This window comes from Parus major, chromosome 1 (genome assembly GCF_001522545.3).
Source record: "Parus major isolate Abel chromosome 1, Parus_major1.1, whole genome shotgun sequence".
Classification (NCBI taxonomy): domain Eukaryota; kingdom Metazoa; phylum Chordata; class Aves; order Passeriformes; family Paridae; genus Parus; species Parus major.
This window is the reverse complement of record NC_031768.1, coordinates 84,399,032-84,411,748: the sequence shown is the minus strand read 5'-3', so window position 1 is coordinate 84,411,748 and position 12,717 is coordinate 84,399,032. Positions and strand designations below refer to the sequence as shown.

At 49.3% G+C, this 12,717-nt stretch overlaps 1 protein-coding gene across 3 annotated transcripts in view; it reads right to left on the bottom strand.

The window, feature by feature from the left end:
• GAB2 (GRB2 associated binding protein 2) overlaps window positions 1-12,717 on the bottom strand; it is a 93,991-nt gene that overhangs the window by 8,046 nt on the left and 73,228 nt on the right. Inside the window, exons 3-9 of one of the 3 annotated variants that reach the window (XR_001522837.3) lie at window positions 9,144-9,384; window positions 5,901-6,487; window positions 4,777-4,871; window positions 3,766-4,048; window positions 2,660-2,750; window positions 1,253-1,355; window positions 275-368 (exon numbers count right to left, since the gene is read on the bottom strand). Coding sequence is in view for 2 of the 3 variants with exons in the window: in XM_015634906.3 (XP_015490392.1) it covers window positions 275-400; window positions 1,253-1,355; window positions 2,660-2,750; window positions 3,766-4,048; window positions 4,777-4,871; window positions 5,901-6,487; window positions 9,144-9,384 (1,526 nt within the window). In the remaining variant the exon portion in view is untranslated. Of the gene's footprint in view, window positions 1-274; window positions 401-1,252; window positions 1,356-2,659; window positions 2,751-3,765; window positions 4,049-4,776; window positions 4,872-5,900; window positions 6,488-9,143; window positions 9,385-12,717 lie in introns of all 3 variants that reach the window. The other 2 variants (XM_015634906.3, XM_015634908.3) reach the window with 2 other exon arrangements.

Genomic DNA, 12,717 nt, shown 5'->3' with positions numbered 1-12,717 from the left:
ACTGTATGTCCTTGTAAAAAGTCCCCCTTCCAGCTCGCTTGTAGCCCCTTTAGGCACTGGAAGATGGTCTAAGGTCCCTCTGGAGCCTTTCCTTCTCCAGGCTGAACAATCCCACCTGTCTCTGCCTGTCTCCACAGCAGAGGTGCTCCAGTGCTCTGAGCACAGAGATTCTTGAGACCACAGTCCGGGGCTTTGCACCATGCTGTTGCCAATGTGCACACAAGCCCTTAAATATGCATCACTTTTAATCAGAAGTTTATAAAAGCCCCCTTACCTTCCTGTGTGGCCCTGGTGAGCTTGGCTGGAAGTCCAGGGCCAGGTAATCCACACTCCCCGAACTCTTTTTAGGTGCTGGGCTGTTGGTACCACTAGGAACAGGAGAAGCAGAAATGGGGTTTTGCTAATGCAGGGAAGAGACAGGAGAGATAATGAGGATTAAAATGGGAAGGAAGAAAGGGAAAAGGAAATTAACACAAAACCAGTAATGAAGCATGTTGGAGGCACCTTTAAAAGATCCTGGGGATTTGCTCACATGCCACTGGGACAAGGATGTGCAAAAACTGTTGGGATACTATACATGTTGTATATTGGGCTAACAAGTATTTCAAGCTCATGCTCTTGATTTCATGCTTCAGAGCAGCTCTGCTGCCTTTCTGCTGATTTGATTCGTATGCCTGACAACAGATGTGGGCTTCAGCATTTCCCAGGAACCACACCTCAGAGAGGCTGGGCCAGCTCTGGGATCTTCACTAATCACAACCATGCTGCATAGAGCACAGATTTCCTCTACCCTATTAGTTACACAGCCTCAAAAATATGCTTCAAGTCAGTAGCTTCACCAAGAGAGACAAAATCTCCTCCCTGTAAGCAGTGCCACTCCCTGCAACTTCTCTGATAGCCCCTGCTCCCACAGAAGCATGATGTCAGCAGCTATTAGGGGAAAAAAAATTGAAAAAAAGCAACTTTAATTAGGAAAATACACCCTGACAGTCCATATAAATTTTTATCCCCTCTTAATTCCTGGCAAAGTAGGCGATACATGTTTCTGCTCTCATACACATTTAAAACTCCAATGAGACACGTCGTTCTCAGAAGGAAACACCCTGTTTTGTGCATTTAGGGATGCACATAAGGAAGTACTGCACACAGTGCTATCTGAGCACTTCCACGTCATGAGCTAGGAATGCATCTGCCGAGCTGGGGAAAGTACATGTCCTGCCAGGACCATCTGTATTAGCTGTGGGGCCCTTACCATGGCCACGTAGTTCTCCTCGCTGTCTCCCGAGTCAGTGCTGGTGATGCTCTGGGAGGAGACAGGGCGACAGTACTGCAGAGAGCCGGCGTTGAAGGTCTGGCTGCAAGAACAAGGGTTGATGTGTTATTGATGGCTGCAAGTCCTGCTTGTCCTTCACCAAGGAGGGATGGGACAGGGCAGCCCCTGATGCCTGCAACCATCACTGTGATGCAATCTGGGCACGAAGAAGAGCTGGTGGCATCGAGGCTCTCCAGACTGTCCTTTCCATAGGTCGGAGATTCCTGGGTTTGGTCTCCTCAATTTTTTCTTTCTAGAATTTTTTAGTAACACTGTGCTTGCTGTGTACCCATAACTCTCCTGCTCTCATCTACACAAATCAGATTCCACAAACTCTTTCATTTCACAGGAAACATTTAATTGTGGAGGATGGAGGGGCAGCCTTGGTAAAGCCTCTCACCTCCAGCCTCACCACAGCTACAGGATTTGTTTACCGTACAGGTCTTATCCAAACTTTTTGCCGGAAAACAAATTCTCTGAGGAATTGTCTTGCTTTCAGCTGGCCAAATCTAATTACACCAAACAAAATAATGAAATCAGCTTCTGGCATTAAAATGTGTGTCTCAAAAAGCTATTCGTTGCCTTTCAGTAAAGCAGGGTCATATGATTAGCTGATAGGGGAAAAATCCATTAGCTTCTCCAGGGTCAGACCTCTTGTCAATCAAAGCCTGCTCGCTGCTTCCCAGCGCAGTGATTTCAGCACACAGCACTCATGCCCTGCAGTCAGTCTCCACACAATCCAATTTATTAGAGGAGTCATAACAGCCAAGCTTTGCTTCTGCCTTTTACTGGACAACATCAGACCATGAATTAGTAGCAGAGCTGAATTGTGCGAATCCTGTTATTTTTGGCTGGCAGACGTAACTCTGAAGTGCTTTGGTTTAATTTTGCAGACTTCCTTCAGGCTAAGCTTTGCTTTCAAGGCAATCAAAACATGGCTTGGTCAGACCCTGAGAGTCACCCTATGCTTTGAGACAACAGTGGGGTTTTGGGGGGGATAGCTTGGATGTGAAATCATGCCCCCCACACAGCATGGCTGAGTTGGTCTGGCTCAGCTGCATCATGAATCATGGTGGACCACAGGTCTCAGGTCAGAGCCACGGCTCTCCAGTAGTGGTCAGATCCCAGAAACAGGAAATGTCTTCAAGGGATCTTAATTAGCTTGTTAGCCACATACTGGATTTCCATGTGAAATCTCAACCGAAATGAATTTATCCTGCTGTGCTGTGGGGAATGTTTAATCCATGGCAAAAGTGACAGCATGCCTACATGTGGACACCAGTGAGAATGAGACCAGAGAGCTGCTGTTGGAGCAAAGCAAGAATTCATCCCCCAGCCATTACTCACGTTGGCCTGGACCAGGATTTTGTGACTGGCGATTTGAAGGGAAGTTCATCAATGACAGTGTTGTTCCTCAGGTCGAGCGGTGATGGCTTTGCTGGGGAGGGAAAAAGACTTTATTCAGAGGCAGCATGTTCCTACAATTCAGCATCCATGACAGGCATGAGAGTGTCCCCAACAGATGGTTGATTACCTCCCATTTTACTGATCAGTCCCCCAGCCCTCCCTGCTGATGACAAATACTCTGAACCAGAACTCCTGTGCTCATTTACACCAGAACTGGGAGAAAACAGTGAATTTCTCCCTCTGCTCCACAGCCCCAAAGTGGATGGATGGTCCCAAAAGGGGAATGTGCCTTCCAGGGAATGGAGATGTGCTAAAAATGCCCAAACCCCAAAACCATTCATTAGATACCTGTGGTAACTAATGCATTAGATGGGGACAAGACCAGGCTCTGCCAGGCCTGAGATGCCTCTGTGTGGAGTGGTTTTCCATAGGAAATGGAAAGAACATCTACAAGGTAGTGTGAAAGCTTTTCTCATTATGGATGGTTCATTAGGTGGTAGAGTGCTACACTCCAACGCCAGTCCTTAAACAGAGTGTTCATGGGGTTGGGTGGTGTCACCCTAGAGATCTAGAGATGGGAGCCCTCATCCTCAGGATCTCCTTGGCCACCTGTCAGACAATGGATTAGGGAGAGATTTGGAGAATGTCAGCAAAGCCCTCAAGGAAAAACTGCCTGAACCACCCAGTAGGATACTGTAGGAAAAATTTGTGTCATCTGAATACAACATTGAGACTTCTGGGGTGGAGCACAGGGAGGGGTGCAGGCCAAGGGGGTGAAATCCTGCCTGTGACATTCATCTCCTGTAAAGGCCTGGGAGGGTTTGAGATGGACTGCTCAAGCATCATGAAAGCTACACTTGCACTACAGAGCTCCTGAAAGAGGAAGGGGATGAGGGGCATCTGAAGGTCTGACTGTACTGGCAGTAGCAAAGCACACCCCACCCAGGACTGGACAAAACTTCACAGATCCAGTCTGACGTATGAAGAGAATAGAAGGGAAAAGAAGATCTTCATGGGAAGATCTGTGCACAACCAACTGTTCTTACCTTTTCGGTTGGGTTTGAGGTTGCGGTTGACTGGCGGGGGCTGGATTTCACTCAGCCGTCTGTGGCACTGGGCCACGGCTCCTCCTTTATGCATGGGAAGGGTGGCTGAGGACAACCCCACCAGGTCAAAGTGATGCGGCCCAGGGCTCATGGGGATGTAGAGATTTTGGGCATTGTCGTTGGCTTTCTCAGCATGGATTAGGGGCGAGGAACCAGGGTTCATGGGGACATAGTTGTCCTCGGAGTCGGTGCTGTGGGAGCGGGCCACCGCTGCCTTGGCCTGCTGGGGGACAAGTGGGAGGGTGTGCTGTGAGCATCAGGCACTACTCAGTGCCGTCCACTACAAACCCTTCATTTCATCATAACCAAACAACACCTGAGGGGAGACTCAATCTGCAATCTAAACACAGAGGGAAGGAATGATCTGTTGCCTCCTCGCCCATCAGTTTGCACTGAGAGGCTCTACCTCCTTCATTTCCAGGACATTGCAACATTCTGAGTTTTCAGAAAGGTCTTTATCACCCAGACCTGAGCATCTCCTCATGATCACAGTGAACTGGAGAAGCATGCTTAACCTGGAAAGTCTTTCTTCCCTAGTCTCTGTCCATGACTAAAATGCAGTGTGAAAGGCTGCTTTAATGTCATCTCCAGCTCAGGAAATCTTAAAAAGTGCACAAAAGAGGCTGTTCTGGCAACATGTCAACATTTAGCTCAGCGACATCCCAGGCTTTCAGGAAGAAGGCAGACACTTGGGTAGTTTGTTTTTTGGGCCAAAGCTGCAGGCAGATACACTGTGTGGAAGCAAAGCTCTGCACCACCTGGGTTAGATGGTGGCCACTTCATTGTTTTCTGCAGGTCACCATCTTTAAACTGGAACCACTAATTAGACCCCTTCTTGACTTAGCTCTGCAGGACTGGGCTGTGAGGGCCACCTTGGAACCAGCCTGTCTCTGAATCTGTAAGGTGCAAGTGGTGCCTGTCGTGTGGTGGCCCACACCAAGGCTAACTCACCAGGTAGGAGTTGTAGCCATCGTTCATGGACTCGACTGACTGCACAGCGCTGCTGCCCCCGTGCTGGGGGTACTCGTACGTCTCACAAGAAGAAGCTGCAACACAACCACAAATGCACGTGTCCCATCTCAACTGCTAATTAAAAAGGGTCCCTGAAAACAAAACCCAGGCACGGGTAGGGCAGTATCTGATCTTGTTGATTGAGATGCTGATGAGAAAATGTGATCTTTAGCTCGTTACAGGCTCTCTGCTATGCTCCTTCCCAATTAGCATCACCCTGATGCATCAGCACAACTGCACAATCTGCTGTGCAGACCTAACCCTGTTCTGTCAAAGTCCTGCAAAATCCCAGGGGTAAAGGTGTCAGATAAGGCAGATCATGGTGACAAAACTGGGTTAAGGGGGAGCTCTGTTGGAGCTTGCTCTGTAAATGTAAAGGCTGGCAGCCTCCAGTAAGAGGAGGATGGGTGCTAAGCTCTTAGACCAGTCTGTCCTGCTGAGCGTGGATCTGATCTCAGTCTAAGTGTGGGCATTTAGGTAGGAGTAGATGGGAGCAGCATTTCAGAGAGCTGTGTGTATAATTTACAGCATATTTTCTCTCCAGCCACCTTTTCTAAGTTACTTTGCAACTATCTCATCCTAGGCACAAGGTTTGGAAAGGGCATGCACACCTACAGCCCACCCATGGCCAATGGCACTTGTGGCTCTGCTGCACTGAGCATGTAGGGTTTTGGAAATATGCAAAACCAAGGCAGCTCCAGGCTGAAGTATGTTCTGATAAATCTGGTTACGAACTGAAGTAAAGGTAAGCTAAAAATGGCCAAAATAACAAAAATCTGGTGAAGGGCTGCATAAGCAAGCATGTTTGGGGTTTTGGTTCCAGGTACAACACAGCCAAGAGCCAGCTGAGCAGCTCTGGTGGGCAGAACTCTGCAGATGCCTCTCCATGCCTGCTGAATGCAAAAAACAGGGCCAGATCCTGGCTGGGGAGAGCTTCTCTGTGTTCAACCCCCTGGTTCATGCCACCTGCACCCCAGCCCTACCACAGTCCAGTGGGACTGATCCACCCAAGGCTGCTGGATACCACAAAGACACCCCCAGGTCCGCCCCCCCGCCAAATTCACCTCGGTGCAGTCTGCTGTTCTCCACTGCTGGCAGCGTGTTTCTCCGGGGAATGGTGGCTGCCAAGGGGGTGAGACCTAAATTTTCACCAGGCTGGGGCCGCTGGGGTGGACTGCCCCACCGTGGCTCTGTCTGCCCAGGTTTCGGGGGCCGTGGGGGTGGTGCAGCGGGTGAGTCGCTGGCGGCCACAGCCAGAGCATTGTGGTTCTTGTCCAGTGTAAATGTCCTGGGGATCTGGTAGATGGAGAGTGGGGTGGCAGGGATGTCATAGGAGTCCGTGGAGAGCTCCCCAAACTCCTTGCATAGGGTGTTGTTGGGAGTCTTGTAGGTGTAGACCTCCTCATTATCAGTTTCGGAGCTGGTGAGGCTCGACTTGGGGTGGGTGTAGGAGCCAAAGGAGCGCGGGAGGTCGTAGGCACTGTCCCTGAACTCCGAGTTGTGCCGGCTGGGTTTTGGCAGGCTGTAAAAGCCGTGGAGCTGCCCACCAACGCCGTTCATGCAGTGCCCATTGCCCTGCGAGAGCTTCTGGACCGCCGTGTCGCTCCGCATAAAGAAGGCAGACCTTGTGGCTTGGGAGAAGCTGGCACTCCTGCAGAGGGAGGGAAGAAAGGGGCTGAAGTAGGGGGAGAGCTGGTTCTGGGTGCAGAGAGCTCTGCTCCCTCGGTTTATCACCTTACTGACCTGCACTGCCCAACCCCAGAGCAAGGGGAACACCTCAGACCCCTCCAACCATGCCCACAAGCCACTTAATCCTGAAACACCATCAAAATGACTCTGTCATAAGTGAGAGGTACATGCACTCCAGGGCCATAGGCAAGAATGAGCCTTTTGTCCAGATATAAATTGCTCCAAAAGGGCAATTTGCAGATCAGCTGGCAACATCCCAGGGCACAGCTGCAAAGTGCCAATTTGCCAGCATTGCCATCGTGCCTTGACCACCCATCTGCAGTAGAGGAGGGAGACTTCATCTCACCTCTGCCTGGCAAATGTGTTTGAGAAGGCCTGCAGAAAATTCCTGATGGGGATTATTTCAAAGTTTCCAGCCATGTCATCATCCTGCCCTCTTGCAGGACAAGCACTGGGGAGGTAATAGAAGTCCCCAGCTGGGATCTGGGGTTTGCAGTCCTGACGTGCACGGGGGGAGGAATGAACCTCAGGGCTAATTTCAGATTTGTAAAAGCCCTTGAGTCCTCCAGGGTGAGCAGGACATGCTTTGGTAATGATTCCTCAATTTACACATGGTCATGCCTGGGGACACTCGCCAGAACAGGGGCTTGAGCACAGAGATCTTGGGCCTCTAACAACTGCTGGCCAGCCACTGCTCCTCTGCTGATTCCCCTCAAGGTACCTCATCTCCTATTTTATCCCTGCTTTATCCCTGTTTTATCCCTTACCTGGGTCAGGCTTTTGGGGACCACACTCTCCCAGTCATGGCTCAGCCAGCCCCATATAAACACCCTGCCCACAGACTAAAGTTCTTCTCTGTATCAACCACTGTGGTGTGAGAAAGTGAAATGGTTATGGGGACAGTTTCCAGCCGTGGCAAATCACTGGGGAAGTGCCAGTCCCATGGGAAAAGCTGGGAGATGCTGGTTTACACTGCTCTGGTGTGGCTGATGCTCTGCAGTGACAACAGGAACTCTGTTTCATGGAGCCAGCACGAGATGGCGCTCAGAAATAGGGCTTATTTAGGAGAAAAAGCAAGCGATGCTGCGATATGACAAATGAATCCCTGCCACCTTTGGACCTCAGTGGTTTGGGTTCTGTCAGAGTATTTTCGGTCGAGGACTTGAAACATCTCATGGGTTAATTATTCTGCACTGCCTGCCAATTAGCTACTATTACCCTCATTTTATGGATGAGTAAAGTAAGAGCTGCAGAGCAGAAAGGGCAGGGATTCCCAGCAGTCCTGCAGCCTGGCCCCATGCACTGGGCATTGATCAGATGATTATTTCTGGCCCAGCTGCAGAAGCTACCACTGGCCAGTTTGCTTCTGCTCACCAAAGCATTGGTGTTTGCTTTCTTCTCCTCCAGGTCCCAGCCCTGCTCAAGTTCTCAGAGGGTGGCTTTTAGGTATCCTCACAGCTGGAGTGTGAGAGGACCATTTTTTTTAAACACTGTTCCATTAACTCCATCTGAAGTTAATTTTTCTGAGCCCTTTTCTGTTGATGTTTTCCAAGTAGGGAAAGTCAGCTGCAGCAGGAAAGCCCAGTGGAGGCTGCAGCCCGAGCTCTGCTCTCACTCCACACCAGCTGGGTTCCGACTGTCTCTCCCTCCCTCCCTCCCTCCTCGCCCGCTCCTGCGAGCCAAAACTCTTTCACGTCAAAAAATCTCCTTGCTATTTAAGGCAACTGGCTGGGTCTGGAGGCAGGGAGTTATCACTGGCTCAGCAATCCCACGCCGTGCACCACCAGCTGCCACGAAGCCCAGTGAGTTCTGCAAGGGGTGAATGGCAGAGTGGTGCAAACCTTGCCCATCCCTTTGTCCTTTTTCTGGTTAAAGGCAGGAATTAGGGCCCTGCCTGCAGGATCACAAAGTGGTTGAGGTTGGAAGGGACCTGTAGAAGTCATCTGGCCTAAACCCCTGCTAAAGCAGGGCAACCTAAAGCTGTGGCAGGACTATGCCCAGACAACTTCTAAATATCTTCAAGGAGGGAGACTCCTAAACTTCTCTGGGTTACCTGTGCTTGTGTTCAGTCACACTCACAGTGAAAAAGATGTTTCCTGATGTTCAGATGGGCTCTCCTGTGTTTCAGCTTGTGCCCATGGCCCCTGGTCTGTGGCACTGGGAATCACTGACAAGAGCCTGGCTCCGACCCCTTTGCACCCTCCCTGCAGGGGAGGTTCCTCTGAGCCTTCTCACATGTCAGCTGAACAGCTCCAGCGCTCTCAGCCTTACCATTTAAGAGAGATGCTCCAGCCCTTCAGCAACTTCATGTCCCTTTGAACCAGATCCCATACTGACCCCTGGGGTACTGCTAGTGACTGGCCTCCAACAAGACTTCATGCCACTGACCACCGTCCTCTGGGTCTGGCCATTCAGCCAGTTTTTAACACCACCAGAAAAGCCAGGAAAGCTGGGAGCTTGTGAGGTCACCACGCTGACTTTCTCCCAACCACGATGAGATGAGACACCCACTCAGGACTTTCTCCTGAGGTTTTGCAGACCTCCAAGGATGGAGGTGGGTTGAGCCACTCCCACCCAGCCCTCCCCTCAGCTGTCCCCGAGTGGGCGGGCTACAATACCTTGCGTTTTCTGACTTTCTGCTCATACACTGGTGGAGGAAAAGGTAGTCCTGGGGGGCACTGGCCGACAGGGTGCTCTGGAGGTGGCTGGCAGGTGAGTCAAAGGTGAACAGGGTGGGCTGGCTGGAGTGGGACGGCGCTGAGGACTTGCGCTCTCGCAGCAGGTGGTGGCTGGCACTGCTGAGCTCTGCTGGGGAGGAGCGCGGGGCGTGGTTCATGGAGGCGATGCTCCTCAGGGTTTCTGTGCAGGGAAAAAACACACCTGTGAGTGGGAGATGTAGCTACCCCACATCCCATCTTCCCAGGGTTTTCCTTATGTAAATGCTCTGGCATTTAGAGAGGTCAGTTTGCTAATGGCTCCAAGTGGTTCTCTCAGCTTTAGTCAGAGCAATTGCAACTATAGGTGCCATGTATGGAAAGAAAAAATTAGCATATTTTATCATAAATCATATTTCATAATTTTATAATATTTTATCACATAGTGACAAAATGGTGGCTTGCTGGGATGTCTGCAGGATGTCAACCCATTTCATGGGGCTCTCAGTGGGTTGTTAAAACCTGATTTAAAAGAGAGGAGCTTTCACACCGCAGTGAGATTTGATTAAAGTCACCTCCAACCCTCTGTGTAAGGGCATCACTGCTATTCCTTTACACTTGGGTTAACTGAGGAATGGGGTGGGAATCTGGATGGACATAATGACAGCAAAGATGAAAAATATTCTCATGTTTCCAAATTCTGTATTGATTTTGTGACCACAAGAGAGTTGCTGCTGTTTTCTGTGAATAAAAAGGGATGCAGACCCAAGGCATGACTCTTAGTGCCTACTCCCCTACTCAAGGAGAAACAGACCTTAAAATATTAATTTCAATGGGGAATATCCCAGAGGTCAGGAATAATCACCCAGCTACTCCAGCCCTCTTATAAATGTGCTTCATGAATTCAAACCACAGATGAATTTTTACAGCCAAGCTGTAAATTCCCACTAAAAAAACAAAAAACAAAACCAAAAAAGCCAAAACAAAACCAAAACACCCAGAGAACCCACAAGCTGCAGAATATTTTGGAAATGCTGACACATCTCTGGTTGCAGAAGAACACACAGAAGCCCATCCATGCACTCCTGACATGTGAAAATCACTCCACTCACTGTGGTTCGCAGAAGTCACACTTCATACGATAAGTGTGATTTACATTTATCTGGTACTGATACAAAACACAGAAAAAACCTAAACCCCAACAAAAAGGAGAAATCCATGCACTTTCCAGCCACCACTAATTTTGGGATTGATCTCTGGTTTCCTTGACACCATGTTCACTGGCTCTTCAAATCTGACTTCAGGTATCCGTGCTCCAACACAAGGATGAGTGACTTTTTATAGATTACCAACCTCTTTTTTTCTACTCCTTTCCTCAAATTCCAGATCCTACCAGAAATTTTGCACCTGATTCCTTTATGTTACAGAGAAATGAGTTCTCTATAAAGCGGCTGTCGTGGCTTGAAAAAGGAAAAGATCCATACAGGGTGAATTTTCACCAACTTCTGCATCATGTCAAGAAACAAAATCAATCTGTCTGCTGCTCATTCACTGCTGTTACATTTTTTCCCTGGTGCTGCTGCAAACTTCACCTGGTGCACAAAAAATACATTAATAAAAGCCAAAGAGCCTGGCTTGACTCTGTTGTTTGGTTTGTGCTAAACACAGAAAGGATCGATATTTAACACTGACATTAATGGTGGGGGATGACAGCTTAAAACTCTGATTCCTGTCTTTTTTGCATGGGCATTAAAAATCCCCTGGGGCTCTTCATGGGAGTAAATGGCCATCTCGGTGTCCTCGGACAAAAGAGTGTCTTGACCCTCATTCCTATTAAATATTTATCCCATAGCAGTGCAGAATGATCCCCACTGGAAAAGGAATCTTGAGAGCTATGAAAATTCCAAATTGAGTGCTTTGAGATCAGCCAGGATGAAAGACCCCAAACCCACACTGCCATCAAAAATAGGGGTGCTGCACCCAAAGTGCCTCTCAGGAACCCCATCTTGCCACCTCCCGAATCACCAGCAAGAATTGCCCATGGCACCGTGCTTTGGCCAGGACTCTTTGGGCATGGTGAGGATGACAGGTTGGTGGTGTGCTCCCATCCCAGCATCAAGGTCACCTCTGGGGACAACTATGAACTGGACTGTGCTGGGGTGCCTCTGAGCTGTCCTCTCACACTATCCCTGCAGGCTCTGCACTTGCCATTGCGTCAAAATGTCATGGCAAGGCAAAATACACACAGGAGTTAGAAATAACACTGATTTATTTGTGCTAACACAGCCTGAGGGAGAGATGGGGCTGCACAGAGGAGACAGTCCCCAGCAACACCCCAGGGCACAGCAACTCCAAATCGTAACACTTCAGGGAGCCCTGGCATTCTGCACTGCCAGGAGACCTTAATCTTTCCCCAAAAATCAGTCTGATTTGAGGAAACCAGAGAACACAGCGCAAAAGATGCACTCGTTGAAATTAGGATGAGTTACTCCACGGTTACTCCAAACACATAAATGAAAATGGGGGATGAAGGGGGGCAGGAGACAATGCCTGGTAAAAGCATGTCACTTCCCTGGGGAAAGCCGCTCTATTGGCATCCTCATTGATTTTCAAAATGAATTCCCAGCTTGCTTCCCACAGCGACCCAACCACCAAGAGCATTAGTGGGAGCCAATTCAGGACTCATGTACTCCATTAGGTCTGTGAGATGAACTCCATAATAGTAGGTGAGAGATGGATTGCTTTGCAGGGCTGGGAAGGTATTGCAAGTGCTGGGAAGATAAATCCTGTTGAAGGAGACTGCCAGGATTGGTCTGGATTTTTTATGTTGTAGAGTTTTTTGGTACTAGAATAAAGGACAGCTCATGTGCCCAGGTCATACACTGACAGCAGGTCCTGCTGGAGGGCAGGAAAGGAGGCAAGAAAGGAAATCATGGCAGGAAAACAGTATCTGCAGACTAGCACTCGCTAAGGGAAAAATCAGGGCACCATTGTGAACTTGAAATGCAGACAGATCCCCATGAGGGTAAGGCATAGAGGATGAATACGAGCCAGAGATCCCAAAGACATTTTAACTTGCCGTGCTGCAGCGCCCAGCTGCCAAGCAACGAGGACAAACACTCCTTTCCCAAATCCACACAGAGCTCTTAGTGAACAATCCCCATGGGATCCCATCTGGATGCCTCCAGGCATCGGTCCCACCTGCATCATGACCAAAGATACTCAACTCAGTCTCTCCAGAAGCCAAAAAGAATGATGATTCTCAATCCCTCATGGCCATCCACCTTGGGGCCATGGAGAAACCCAGGGCCCTCCTTCATTTAACAGTGTAGACGTAACCCTCTAATCCTCTGGCTTGATGTTGATATCTTGAGTTTATGTTGAGGGAATGTGTCAAGTACAGCCAAGAAGGGATAAGATCTTGTGCAGTTCCTACTGCCATTCCCAGGGGGGACAGAGTTAAAGTTATGTAGTGGGGCCATGTGGGAAGTGTCATCTTAACCTCACGTTTCCTGGCCAGCTCTCCTCCGGGTTTGGG